General features: G+C 40.6%; 1 protein-coding gene across 1 annotated transcript in view; it reads left to right on the plus strand.

The window, feature by feature from the left end:
* Nucleotides 1-15310, plus strand: part of LOC146482342 (uncharacterized) — a 48231-nt gene that overhangs the window by 26715 nt on the left and 6206 nt on the right. Inside the window, exon 2 of the mRNA XM_085107097.1 lies at nucleotides 9234-13569. Within this exon, the coding sequence (XP_084963223.1) occupies nucleotides 9260-13569 (4310 nt within the window). The 5' untranslated portion in view covers nucleotides 9234-9259. The remainder of the gene's footprint in view (nucleotides 1-9233; nucleotides 13570-15310) is intronic.

Below are 15310 nucleotides of genomic sequence, written 5' to 3' on the forward strand. Positions count from 1 at the left end.
CTAGCGTCTTCTTTTTCCTCTGAGCGGAAGGAAGCTGAGTCTCTTCTTTCCTCTTAAAGGAAATTATGTCTGTCCGCAGGTTACAGGAAATCCTAAATTCAAAAATTCACTGAGTTTCTTTGTGAACACATAAGATATTGAACGGTTGAAATGTTTCGGTGAATATTGCAGCTGTTTCCATTTTTCGACAGAACTAGCATTATTTCTTTCGTTTCGAAAGTTTTGAGCTGTTACTCTGGGAAGTGATTAACAGCATTAGTTTTCCTTAACTGTTGACTGAACTGTCTTAGTACTCTCCGGATTAGTGACCACATTCATATCACCTGTTATCAGCTGATCAAAATTTTAAGAAGCTCCTCCCACAATTGTTGCCACTCAAATCAAGCGGTGGACGGAAAAATTGTTACAGGGGCCTGAAAGAGATCATTCTTAAATCAAAACCTGCATTGAAGCCAGCAAAAACCGCAAACAATAATCTTAGTTAGATCGGACGTCGACTTTTGGCCTGAAAGTATCAGTTGCAAGACGGTCAGATCCTCTCCTAATCAGACTATGCCAGGTACTTTGTACCCCGGGGGGGGGATCCTATATGAAAGTGACGGGGGTTATCGTCGTACTCTTTTAGGGGTTGAAAATTCGTGGTTTGGTACCCCTTAGGGTCCTAAAATCTAAAATGACTTCCGTCATTTTACTATCTTTTGGTACCTTTTAGCGTAGTGAGCCCAAAAATATGAGAGGAAGTAAATGTGAGTCAATTTATTTGGTACCTCTCAGGGGGAAAAAGTGTTTGGAACACGCCCCACAAAACAGAATTTTATGGGGTTCTTTAGAAAATTTGCGATGATCTTCCCTGTCACTTTCATATGGGAGCCTTCCCCCGGGCTTTGTCCATTTGCCGATATGAGAAATAATCTCATGGATCCATCGCATCAATGAGCATTTTAATAACACACATATTCTATGGGGTAGAAGGAGCCTGCCACTTGGGGGTGGGGTTGAGGGGGGGGGGGGGGGTGGGTGCAAGCAGCCGATATAGCGATAGTACAATGCAGAACGGCTGGAACCTAGCTACCTCTTCACTTATGAGCCAATCTCATCTATCAGCCGAGACCCTAAACTTAGCTTAGAACACAGAATGCTGGTCGGTTGTCTACTCCGAAATTCGAAGACTTCTGTCTACACTCAGGCGTTTATATAAACATCTGGTGCTAAGCAAACTGAAAAACTGTTTAACAACATGATTAAAGCGCTGAACATCGAGGTAACTCATTTAACGGCGTTGAATATCGTTCTCTTAAATAATAAATTACTGCGTCTTATCGATGAATTGATTTTTGTCGCTTTCAAACCAATCGTTCGCGTAATTCCTGGTCAACAGTTCATCAACGATATCGAAAACATCGCAATGTCGTACCTCGTAAAGCCTACATTCTCTGTTGAAAATAAGCGGAAAAGTATGACACTTGGAGAATAGTTCTACATAGTTTGGTATTAGTGAGTGAGTCAATGGCCATGGTTGGCTGAAGTCCGGGAGATTATCAAGCTCGTACCCAGAGTCTTCAAGCTCTTTGGCAAGCGGTTGGTCGCCAGGAGAGACTTACGGGACTTCGAAAAAAATTTAATGTTTTTGATTGGCTGCCCCGTAAAGGCTTGCATTGTTTGACCGCAGAAATCCTGCGGTGAAAAAATTCGAAGTCCTTAGAGTCTCTCCTGGCGACCAACCGCTGACCTGAGGACTCTGGGTACGAGAGTGGGAGATCATCAACACGTTGCTGACCCAAAAGAAAAGCGGGCTCTAGTTACGAGAGTGAACGGGCTTTCCATTGTCTGAGGTCTGTTAGTGCGCATGCGCTCTGTGCATCACGGGATTTTTACCTTTCTTCATTTAGCCTCATTCTACAGATTTACAGGATTTTTAACTTCTAAAATCGCATCGTTATAACTGTAGCAAACCAAGACTTGTGAAGATCAGAAGTTTTAGTAGACAATTCGGATTTTGTTTCTCACTCCGTCATGGAAACTCGTCTATTTCTACATCGAAGCTTTATCATCGCCGAGAAACCTTAGCTTGATTACACCCAATTTTTCCTTTCTGTATTTCAACAGCCCTTGCTGAGATCTGCTCTTCCCATAGTCACAAGCCGCGCAAATTTACTTGTAACAGTGCCGAAACGTTGGAAATGTTTTTCTCAAACTCATTTAAATAATTCAAAAGCCAAAAAGAAAGGAAAGTATGCACCTTGACGTGTTTGGTGAAAAACTCCTCGTTTTTGCATCCTTACAAATCGCCTTCAAAATCAAATTGTTTGAGAAGTTATATCAAACACTCGTCACAGTGTTTCATCACAATATCAAAAACCTAGAAGTTCGTAAAAAATATACTCCGATACGCGTCGTATTTTCAACTCTCTTCTCGGTGTTTGATCTGTTATGAAACACTGTGTCTCTTGTTTGATATATTACTTAATGCTTTTATTTTTGCAAGGGGTAGGTGTATGCATGAGTGTTTGTGTGGCGGGATGTCGTTCATCTGTAATTACACATCAAATCTTAATGTTGATGGAATGCCTTTTAATCCAACAGATAAATAAAAAAATACCTTCATAAGTAAATAAATAAATAAATAAATAAATAAATAAATAAACCTCTTTCGAGAGATTTTTCAGATGATTTTTATCTGCTACAGCATTACATAAAAAAAATATAAAACATGTTTTGGGAAATAAACTTTATTTGCTAATGTGATTTATGACCATAGCCTCCTAGTTGTTCCCAGATCTAACCACAAGTCATTTGGTGATTGCACCTTAATTGCGCCAATCTCCCTTGTGAAATACGACAAAGTCCAACTCAAGTCCAAAGTTTTCTGACTTACTTTTTTAAATTAGCGTTCGATCCGTCTTAATCATATATGTTTCTAATTTTGTTTTAAATTGTTCTATTTTTATACATGCTTACATTGTAAAGCGCTTTAGAATATTTATAAATCTGATTTATTATTGTGCGCAGTAAAACTATCTGTATGCACAGTATCAGAAAGCAACACAGGGCGCATGCATAGCGTAACCTGTGAGCCAAGCGAAACTTGAAATAGCACGTGAATAAATCAATAAAATATATATACATATATAAAAGTCATTAAAAAGTTATTATTATTATTATTATTATTAAACTGATTATATATTAAAGTCTTCTTATGTACTAGAATCTGAAGAGGTGTTGTGTACCGGATTCCAACTCTTTCTGAAGTCAAATTCCAACCATTTGGATTCCGAATTCTCGGCAACCATCTGGATTCCGGACTCTAACCATCTGGATTCCTGATTGGAGCACCCTTTTTTCTACTCATATTCAGAGTGGCTCTTCTACCTTTTATACAACTCGTTTCCCAAAAAAAAAAAAAGAAAGAAAGAAACCTTACGCATTAGTCGGTCCTGTATACATATTGAAGCAGTGGAAGACTATAGACAGGAATTCCTGGCATTTACTGAAGTCACCGACTCGGTTATGAAAACCACAAATAATCTTGTAAGCAGATTTTCACAAGTTTATTCAAATGCTTAACTTTCCTGATGTTGCTTCGACTTGTGTGATTTGCACTTTCCCATTAATTAATCCAAATGTCGACTACTACCTCATATATGATTCTGAAATCGACTGAAATTGTCACAATAAAGTGATTATTAGCATCATCGCTGATGGCCGCTTACTTGAAGGAAATTTTTACGCGGCGATAAAGGACTGGAAGCCCTCTATTGAGGGCACAGTGCTCTCCTAAGTCTCCAGTAGTCTCTTTTGTTCTCAGTTTTACAGCATTTTTTCGTCGGTTTCCCGGACTTTCTTAGCTTGAGTAACTTTGCATCAACTCTTTGGCATCAACGGTTTTCACACCAATTAACAAGACATTAGTAGGTAGGCTTTTGCACATTATGGTAGCATTTTTTCGAGTATTTTAGTGGCATTTCCTTCCACCCCCCCCCCCCCCCAAAAAAAAAAAATGATAATATTTTTTTGAGAAAAAATAAAAATATTTTTAAGAGAAAATGACATCTAAAACTCGATAAACAGTTTTTAAATGAAACGCCAAGCAGCCAAGCATCAAAGCCAGGAATAATGAATTTGTTTTTGTTGTGTAACATTGTATTTTTTTGTCTGAACCAGTAATAAGCAGGTGTGTAATGACTCGTTATCTGAGCATTTTAGTGGAAAAAATGGAGCATTAGTTGGGGAATCATTTTAAGCATTTTAGTAGGGAATCGAAAGCATAATGTGCAAAAGACTACAATCAGATTTCGGATTCCAACATCAAACTGATTTTCTTGGTTCATTGATTGTTTATTGTTTATTAGTGTTTTAGACCAGGCAGCGCAGTTTTGAAACCAAAACTTTCCCTAGCAGCAAGAGCTATTTCCTCGAAAAAAGCCCCCTTTCCTGAAAGGAGAACAGTTTAAAAGCTTTAAAGGTACATTCCGATTCGTTTAAAAGACGCTTTGGGAACTTCGCCTCCAGGACTTTTCTTCTGTTAAAGGCAGCGAAAAGCCCTGAAAACGAGGATTTTCAACTGAAAAGTCGTGGGAAGGAGGTTGGATTGCAACGAAAATTCCCGAAATCCTGTAGGTCCAGCCGGCTAATGCCTTAATTATAAAATCTAAAAGAAAAAAAAAAAGTTATTCTATAATTACGCTACGATTTATTATCGTGTCTAAAAGTATACACGAGTGACCACGAGTGACCACGAATGACAACGAGTGACCACGGGAGACCACAATGAGAATTCATCAAAAAATTATACTGACGTCATAATGACGTCATTTTATCAACTAGTCACTATTTAACCGCAACTGGACCGTTTCCGGGACTTAAATAGGTAAATTCGACACTAAAGACATTTCTGAGAGAGGGGAGGGAACGGATTGAGGAGGAGGGGGGGGGGGGGAATAAATTTACCGCCTTCCGTAATCTTTTCTCTTTGTCAGCCTCTGCATTCAGTTTGGTTTCTTTAATTCTACCCCTTTTTTTTTGTGGAATTCTTTATCAGCGAATTCTTGGCGGATTTTGGGAGTGCAAAATATAAGATTCGTTTATCATGGGAAAGTTCCTTTAATACATATTTTTCACTCAATTATTCTTTTTCTGAACACTTTTTCGCTTAGCATTTCCCTTTTTTTCCATTGGTGGCCTTGAAAGTCTCGGAAATTGTCGAATTAACCTATTTAAGTCTGCGGATACGGTCAATTGTCGGTTAAATAGTGACTATTTGATAAAAAGACACCAGTATAATATTATGATGTAACCTCAGTCGTGGTCACTCATGGTCACTCGTGGTCACTCGTGGTCACTCGTGTGTACTTTTAGACACGATCACGATTTATAGTGCCCGCAGTATTTCAGTCTAAGTGAAAGTTGAAAGTCTTACATTTGTTAGGTATAAAGACAAACGGGTGATGACCACTTGAACACACTATTATTCTATTAAAAGTATTCGCGTTTTATTGTAGTTTTCGTTAGAAATTTCAAAAGTATTTTACTCTTGGGATATAACCTGGAAGTAATTATGTTACATAAAGTGGTTGACTGTATGCATTCAATTGAGAAATGTGTGGCGCGACATGGTTGTAGCAACAAATATCAAGAAATGTATTTACATTCGGCAGAACCAAACTGTAAGTGACAGTGAAAACATCCCAGTGACTACTGGTATGTACACCCGTCAGCTGATATGACGTTAATTGGCTTTATCGTTCTTGGCTATATAAGGTTTGTTGATAGTAGCGTATTGATATCAGCTATCAAACTTTCAACCTTTTATTTGTTTTCCATATTCCTTTTTACCTTTAACACCTAAAGGTTTGTGTGACTGCATTTGGCTGGGAAATACGCTCCCAGTTATTTTTCTTTGGATGTTTGGATTTTCATATCAGGTGGCGCACACAGCTTGTTAAGCCTGAGTGATTTTATTCGGTATTCTTTCCAAGTATTTTTTAGTTGACTATGTTCAATGATTTTTGGACGGCTATAAACTCACAGTTCCACTTGCGCACCAACTCCCGTCTGGTAGTCGTGAATATAGTCTCTTTATGAACTTATCCTTGTAACCAGATCTCCCACGGTCAGGCGTGGCATTTTTACATTTCCGAACCTTGAGTGAGATCTGGGTACGAGATTACGTCACCCTGTCTATCACGTGAACATATTAGTAGTCGCGAGACTCTACCCTAATAATAATAATAGCCATTTGCACAGTTCATGGAATTCTTAATGAGATCTGGCTTTTAAACTAGAGCACGAGGAGTCTTAGTTACCATCTAATATCTATTGCAAACAAACGCAGTAACAAGGAAGCGTTGACATCGCGTGATCTGAACACGTGATGGCTTAAAATAGACAATTACGCCATGACATGCAGTCGAAAGTGAAAGTCTTTCAAACTTCCACATTGATCATTTTACAATACTGATAACTGCTGCTTGCCGATTTAGTTTACACTGTATCTGATTGGAAACTTAGCAAAGGGTGAGTATTCTTTATTACTGACTTTGGTGTCGCTTTTATGGCTATCGTTCCATGCAAACTAGTAAAATACCTACGATGACGTCCCATGACACGTAAGTTAGGAATTTGCATTTGTTTATTGAAGGTTTATTATATCAATTGTACTGCTTATAAGACGAGACCAAAAACAAATTATTTCCTTTGATTCATTGGTCCACTTCGGTATAGCACTCGGCGATGGTACACTTTACATTCAAAACAAGAACGAGTCATGAAATTTGGTTCAATTTCTGTAAAACTTCGGAGTATGCGGATGAAATCCTATCTGGTGTGAATTGACGATTACCATTCAAATGAAAGCTGTTTGATAAGTGAAGCACATCACCTGTTGCTGTTTGTATGTTACCTTTGCTTTATATAGAAAAAGAAACATCCTGTCAAATTAATACATACTGTTCTACTAAGAATGTCTCAATGTATTAAATGTTGGTGAGTCTAGAGAACGAAAGCAATGGTGCAGAAATTGAATAGTGTCAGCAGGACGTGTCGTGACCAAACAAGCGAAACTGTACACTATTGTAGTAACCTTCAACGTCAATGGTGTGGAAGGCGAATGCGAGCGCTTAAGGGGGTCCGGAGCCCTGCCCCCCCCCCCCCCCCCCAAAAAAAAAAAAAAGTTTCCGATTTTTCCCTCGAAAGCGCCATTTGCAGTATTCCTGAAACTTAAAAACCGTTGTGAAGGTATGATATAAACTCTGGAGTTTATCTTATTTCTCAGCACGTACCCAAAAATAATAATGCATGATTAAAAGGGCCAGCAGTATCAACAATAGTTATTTGTCGTTTCTCTACATACCGCGTTAATCAAACAACGTAGCCTGAAAGAGTCTTCTAGGATGAGCTTTTACAAATTAGGCCTCGCACATCTCCTATACCTCGAACCTCTCAGGGTAATGCATAGCAATAACAGCGAGATCTGAAAAGCGCTCTTCAGTCATCGTTGATCTGGTGCACGTCTTGATCGTTTCTCGGGCGAAATGAATGGTTCAGCTTCTGCACTACTGATTGGTAGGGTGCATGCAATAAGAAGAAGACGATGGATGTTTGGGAAAGCATCCTCTTGTCACACGCGCCAAGTGCTAGTAGATGATTGCTTGGAAGTTCTTTCTCTGCTGACTGCCACATAGTTTACCATCTTCGCAGCTCATTCTCAAGGGATTTTGGAAATGGAAGGTCATTCTCCCAGAGCAACATGCCTTCAGATAGCTTCAGGGTGTTATTAACTATGATAGAGGGTACTAGATAAAGCAAATGACGGGCGTGGCGATCATCGTCAGAAAATCGGTCTTGCATTTGAATAATCAGAGAATCAACAAGGGGAATATAGCCACAGATTTTTGTAATATCATCAATTGAACTAGAACTGGGAATGTTTGAGCGATTCCTCTTTATGCTTGTCTTTCTGGGAAAAGCTTCAACGATTCCCAGTTTCTCAGCAAGGCATAATATTTGTTTGTAACAAACTTGAAAGTCGCTGTCAATGTTTTTTCGAGCAGACTTAATGTTTCCAATTACTTCAGTCACGTAATGTACATTATCTTTTCATAACTTGACAAGCAGTCGAATGGTGGAAGTGAAAAAACTTCGTAATTTTTTTTTATTTATTTATTATTAATTTAGGAAGAATCGAACAAAATAACGAGAAAGAAATGCTGCTAAAAGGGGGGAGGGGGGGTGGGGGTGGATGTTGCAACCCCCTCAACCCCTCCCCTGGATCCGCCTCTGAGGAGGTAATACGAGTCCCCTAAAAACGACTGCGCGGGAGGCTACGTTGCAGCATGAATCTAGAATAAAGATGAAAAATCAATTTACAAAACGCTGTCTTGCTCCGATTAAGTCTATTCTATGTTAGAGAGCTAAACTTGATCCCTAAAAAGACCGGCTTTTGAGTGAGTTTTTCTGAGTACGTAGGCGCCGTTAAAAGTTATTGTCAGATTTGTTTTGTCCACACATGGGCCATCTTTCATATCAGTCCAAATGTCAGTGTCATGCCGTCTACTTTCAAAGACAAGCCTTCTCTAGTATTCTTTGACCTTGCTTTCTTGTAATGAGGCCTAATTAAAGCCTTGTTCTGGACTAGCATATTCGATCAGCCTACAAAGTGTCAATTTTAGAAAAAAGTTTGGGAAAAACGAGATTGCGTGGTCACATCTATCAGCAAAATGCATAAAACGTAGGGCATGCGTTTTTAAAATTAGAAGTTTGCCTAATTGGGTTTTGCTCGCCTTTCCCACGAAACTAGTCCATAACGCAAATAGGGAGCAATAAGGGAATACAAATGCTAATTAGGGTATGAAAAGGAACGAAATGCCCGAGTTTTCACAACAGGCCAATGGTTTTACTGATTTTTAGAGCAACGGAATCAATCATTTCATTTTGAAGCCCATTGAACCCATCCATTAAAATTCCCCAGTTGCAAAAAAAAAATCCTCTTACTTCGAGAAAAACTGATTTTACAGCCACAACAGCAATTTTGCTTCCTCTTTCGGTTCGCAAGATTCGATCCGATACAAGTTCTCTTGTACTGAGGTTGCAGTATTAGGGAACGCCAAAAGCTTAAATTGAGCATGCGTAAATTATTCGTGATATCCGATACTTTCTCTAACGGGGTGTAACAACTTGGAAACAAGCCACTGAGAGTCCACCAAGGGTTTACTAACAGCAGAGTATTATTTTTATAGAGCTGTAAGTTACACAAGCTCAATATATGGCTTCTGCAACAAAATTCAGTGATGAACAACTCAACTACTTCAGGATTTGCTGCATCACCACTGATGTACTAGCCGAGGGTCTCCGAACAATCTTCAAACAGGAATGGGACAACCGCTACAAGGCTACATTGGGTAAATGGAAGGACGAACCAAGGAATGGATTGGATTTCTATAACGGCGAGTCTCCGCGGAACCAAAAAAGAAATTCGAAACTTTTAACAACCATGATAAATGGAAATCGAGCTGAGTGGGATTCCACCATGGTCTTTTACGCCATCTTGTACTCGGATTGCATCGGCAACAGTCTTAACGCAGTCGTCAAGTCAAATGTAGATGACCTCAGGAAATTTCGTAATGAAGAATTTGCTCACATTCCACGAGGCCATCTCTCAGACCCAGAGTTTCATAATGCCATAAGTAGAGTTGATGTTTCATTCAAAGCACTCGGACTCTCCACCTTCCGAATTCAAGAAATCAGAAACCAGAAAAGTTTTCCAACGGAGGAGTTGGCTAAAATGTTGAAAAAAGTTGACGACCTCCATCAGGAACTTCAAGAGAAAGAAGAAGAAATTCAAGAAAAAGAAGCCGAACTTCAAGAAAAAGAAGACGAAAGAAAAGTCCTTGAAGATCAGCTTCGCAATGAAGTCACCCCATTTTGCATTCTCCCTCCTAAGCCTTCACACGATGTTGACGGTCGAGATGATGAGGTCATCAAAATAACTCAACAGCTAAAAAAACTTAAACAAGGCAACAAAAAGCGCTTAAGTTACCTTTACATTTCAGGGAATCCTGGAAGTGGCAAATCTCAGTTGGCTGGGCTCGTCGCAGAGAGATTTTTCAAAGAAGTCATTAACACTTCATTTGTAATGACTCTTAATGCTGAAAGTCTCGACTCACTGCTAGAATCGTTTGTCGCTTTCGCTCGACTGTTGAAGTGTTCAGAATATGCAATTACAAACATCCTCAGTTCTAAGGATTCAGAGATAGAGGAGAAGATCGCCAATCTCAAGACGTTAGTTAGCAATAAGGTTGAGCTGTACACGTCGTGGCTACTGGTAGTCGACAATGTTACCAGCATACCTCAAGTAAGTGTTCATTTGCCAGAGGCTGGTAACGAACAGTGGTTAGGAGGACAAATGCTGATCACAACACAGGACACTGCTTCCATCCCTTTAACAAACCCTTTCATTAATCACATTCCAGTGAGCAAGGGTATGGAGCTTGCTGATGCCACTTCCTTATTAGCCACGCTTTCTGGTATCACTGACAGTGACATGGAAACAGAAGTCGCGCAGACATTAGACTATCAACCTCTTGCCTTAGCAAGTGCCGCCACATTTGTCAAACAAGTTCGTGAGAACAAAGGAACTTCACACTATGGCTGGAAAGATTACCTGGAAAAACTAAGAAAAGGCCAGCGTGCTGACACTGAGAGCCTTCTTTCTGAGACAAACCCAAGCTATCCAAAATCCATGACCGCAGCGATTACATTAGCCGTAAAAAATGCGATGTCATCAGACAAAGTGTTAAATCACACGTTCAGTTTTCTTTCGCTCTGTTCACAGCAACCATTAAACCTTGAAATTGTGATAAACTTCATTCGGAATGCAGATGACAAATTTAAGGATGACAATATGATTCGAATGAGGATTCAAAGAAGCCAACTGTTGTTATTTGAAGAGGACGATAGTGATGTGTACATTCGAGTACATCAGGTTGTGCGCAATGTGATTGAATCTGAAACAAAAAGCTATTGGGAAGGTGAAAATCTCACAGTCGGCGACGGGGTTATCACATCATTTTATCAGTTCATAGATGATTACTCGTTAGATGACTTAGATTGTGTTGGTAACAGCAGGCATGTGGTTCCTCATTTAAAGTCCTTAAGCACAGAAATTCAAACCACTTATAACAGAGACGACATAGTCCAAGTCGACAAAAACTATACGTTGAATATTAGACACTATCCGGATTATTTCGTAAGGTTTAGCAAGATATGTATTAGCCATTGTGAGTTTAACACAGCAAAAGGGTTCCTAAATGTAGCTATAAAATTACTTCGGCATGATGGCGTTGTTAAAGACGCAGATGATTTAAAAGCCAATTCTCTGCTTGGCATTATCCATCGTGAACTGGGTGAGTTTCATCACGCCCAACAGTATCTTGAACGTGCCCTGGCTATTCGAGTACAAAAGCTTGGACCTCAACATGTCGATGTCGCCACTTCTTATAACGACTTGGCTACTGTGCTCAAGGACCAAGGTGACCTGGAAAAGGCGAAGGAGTATCATGAACATGCCCTAGCTATTCAAGTACAAATGTTGGGAGCACAACATGTGGATGTCGCCCGCTCTTATAACAACTTGGCTATTGTAGCCCTTGCCCAAGGTGACCTGGAGCAGGCGAAGGATTATCACGAGCGTGCCCTAGCTATTCGACTGCCAATTCTGGGCGCTCAACATATTGATGTCGCCACTTCTTACAACAACTTGGCTATTGTAGTCCATACTCAGGGTGACCTGGAGCAGGCAAAGGAGTATCATGAGCGTGCCCTTGCTATCCGACTACAAAAACTGGGAGCGCAACATGTCGATGTCGCCACTTCTTACAACAACTTGGCTCTTCTAGTTCATGACCAAGGTGACCTGGAGCAAGCAAAAGACTATCATGAGCGTGCCCTACCTATTCGAGTACAAAAACTGGGAGCTCAACATGTTGATGTCGCCACTTCTTATGACAACTTGGCTGCTGTACTCAGTGACCAAGGAGACCTGGAGCAGGGGAAGGAGTATCATGAGCATGCGCTGGCTATTCGAATACAAAAGCTGCGAGCTGAACATGTTGCAGTCGCTACTTCTTATAACAACTTGGCTACTGTACTAATTGACCAAGGTGACCTGGAGCAGGCGAAGGAGTATCATGAGCGCGCCCTGGCTATTCGACTTCAAAAGCTGGGAGCTCAACATGTCGATGTTGCCACTTCTTATAACAACTTGGCTGTTGCAGTTCATGCCCAAGGTGACCTGGAGCAAGCAAAGGAGTATCATGAGCGTGCCCTGGCTATTCGACTAAAAAAGTTTGGAGCTCAACATGTCGATGTTGCCACTTCTTTTAACAACATGGCCATTGTACTAAAAGACCAAGGAGACCTTGAGCAGGCGAAAGAGTATCATGATCGTGCCCTGGCTATTCGACTACGTAAGCTGGGAAGTCAACATGTCGACGTAGCCACGTCCTATAGCAACGTGGCTATTGTACTTCGTACCCAAGGTAAGCTGGATCAGGCGAAGGAGTATCATGAGCGTGCCCTGGCTATCCGACTACAAACATTGGGAGCTCAACATGTCGATGTCGCCGCTTCTTTTAACAACTTGGCCTCTGTACTAAAAGACCAAGGTGACCTGGAGCAGGCAAAGCAGTATCATGAGCGTGCCCTGGCTATTCAACTACAAAAGCTGGGAGCTCAACATGTCGATGTCGCCACTTCTTATAACAACTTAGCTATTGTACTCCGTACCCAAGGAGACCTGGAGCAAGCGAAGGAGTATCATGAGCGTGCGCTTGCTATTCGACTACAAAAGCAGGGAGCTCAACATGTCGATGTCGCCACTTCTTTTAACAACTTGGCCGCGGTACTAAAAGACCAAGGTGACCTGCAGCAGGCAAAGGAGTACAATGAGCGTGCGCTGACCATTCAACTACAAAAGCTGGGAGCTCAGCATGTCGATGTCGTCAGGTCTTATGACAACTTGGCTACTATACTCCATGCCCAAGGTAACTTGGAGCAGGCGAAGGAGTATCATGAGCGTGCGCTGGCTATTCGAGTACAAAAGGTGGGAGTTCAACATATCGATGTAGCCAGTTCTTGTAACAGCATGGCTATAGTACTCCATACCCAAGGTGACCTGAAGCAGGCGAAGGAGTATCATGAGCGTGCCCTGGCCATTCAAATACAAAAGCTGGGAGCTCAACATGTCGATGTTGCCACTACTTATAACAACTTGGCTACTGTACTTAGTGACCAAGGTAACCTAGAGCTGGCGAAGGAGTATCATGAGCGTGCTCTGTCTATTCGGCTAGAACAGCTGGGAGCTCAGCATGTCCATGTCGCCAGTTCTTATAACAACTTGGCCGTTGTACTCAAAGACCAAGGAGACGTGGAGCAGGCGAAGAAGTATTATGAACGTGCGCTGACTATTTTGAAGAATGAGCATGGAACTGAGCATCCTTTTGCTGTCACTGTTGAAGAAAACCTGGCCCGGTTATGTCAGAAACATGAAAACAAGAAAGTTTCAGTTTGTCAATTGTTATGACTTGAATACTTGAATTTCGTGCGGTAGAGATTGGCTAGATTCGTAGTGTGTAACCTAATGCTCATCTTATTCTGAAAATTCTTCTGGCGTGCGTGGGATATGTGCCAGAAGCGTCGTATACACGGATCATTATCAGTAGCTGGGCACAGACCCTTATATAAAAAGGCTAGTAATATAACAAAAGACCACCGTATATAACTCAGTGCCAACAAACGACCCTTTATAAAAACATAACTGAAAAAAAGCCCTTATATAAGTTTGCAGCTTCCAACATTCCTTATAAACGTAAATTGTAAGAGTCCCTGATTATAAGACTTCTTATAAGCGGCGATTATAAGACTCCTTATAAACGGCGATTATAAGACTCCTTATAAACGGCGATTTTAGGACACCTTATAAACGGGGATTGTAAGACGTCTTATAAACGGCGATTATAAGACCTTATAAACAGCGATTATAAGACGCCTTATAAACCGCGATTTTAAGACGCCTTATAAACGGCGATGATAAGACTCCTTGCAAGCCACGATTATAAGACTCCTTATAAACCGCGATGATAAGACATCTTACGGATCATCATCAGTAGCTGGGCACAGACCCTTATATAAAAAAGGCTAGTAATATAACAAAATAGCGACCGTATTTAACTCAGTGCCAACAAACGACCCTATATAAATACATAACTGAAAAAAGGCCCTTATATAAGTTTGCGGCTTTCAACATTCCTTATAAACGTAAATTGTAAGAGTCCTTGATTATAAAACGTCTTATAAGCGGCGATTATAAGACATCCTTATAAGCGGCGACTATAAGACTCCTTATAAACGGCGATTATAAGACGCCTTATAAACGGCGATTTTAGGACACCTTATAAACTGTCTGCTGCTGACGGTAACAAGATGGCTTGAAAAGAAAACTATATAAACCACTTATACACAGATTTGGAGGCCCACTGATTGTTTTAAGCCGCGGCCGGTGTTAGACCCTATTTAAAAAACTGACCCATAAGGTTTGTTGATTGTAATGTATTCATCTCAACCTTCGAACTTTCAACTTGTAATTTGTTTTCCATATTTCTTCTTACCTTTACCCCCAAAGGTTTGTGCGACTGTACTTCGTTGTGGAATACGTTCTCAACTTAACTACTTTCCATTGGGTTTGAGGTTTTCGCATCAGGCGGCGCAAAGCGGGATAGTTTAGCCTGAGTTACTTTATTCAGGATTCTCTCCATGTATTGCTTAGTTACTATATTGAATGATGTAACGATATTCGGACGGCAATAAACACTCAGACGCATGCACAGTTAATTCGAGCTGTGCACCCATTCCCGTCTAGTAGTCGTGAATATATATATGAACTTGCCCTTGTCTCTCGGAGACATCGCCGCTTTCGTGCTGCATGCAGCAGGAACCAGACGTAGCTAATCGATGATCAGTGACATCATTGAGTAGTCATTGATAATTGGCGATGATCAATGGGTAATCGATGACTAATCGATGAAGAAACATTTTGTGGCCTATCGATTGTTCATCGATGCCATTGATTATTCATTGGTGCTAGTTATGACTCATCGATTACCTATTGATTACTCATCGATTACTCATTGATTACACATATATTATTATCCTACACATCTATTACCATTTTCCGGTATTTTTCTGTATTATAACTGGCTTTCCTGCTATAAATCTTTACGCGAATGCTTTATGTGAGAGTTTTTCTGCCGGGGAAAAA

The sequence above is a fragment of the Pavona decussata genome, unplaced genomic scaffold (assembly GCF_977016875.1).
Source record: "Pavona decussata unplaced genomic scaffold, jaPavDecu1.1 SCAFFOLD_46, whole genome shotgun sequence".
NCBI classification, from domain to species: domain Eukaryota; kingdom Metazoa; phylum Cnidaria; class Anthozoa; order Scleractinia; family Agariciidae; genus Pavona; species Pavona decussata.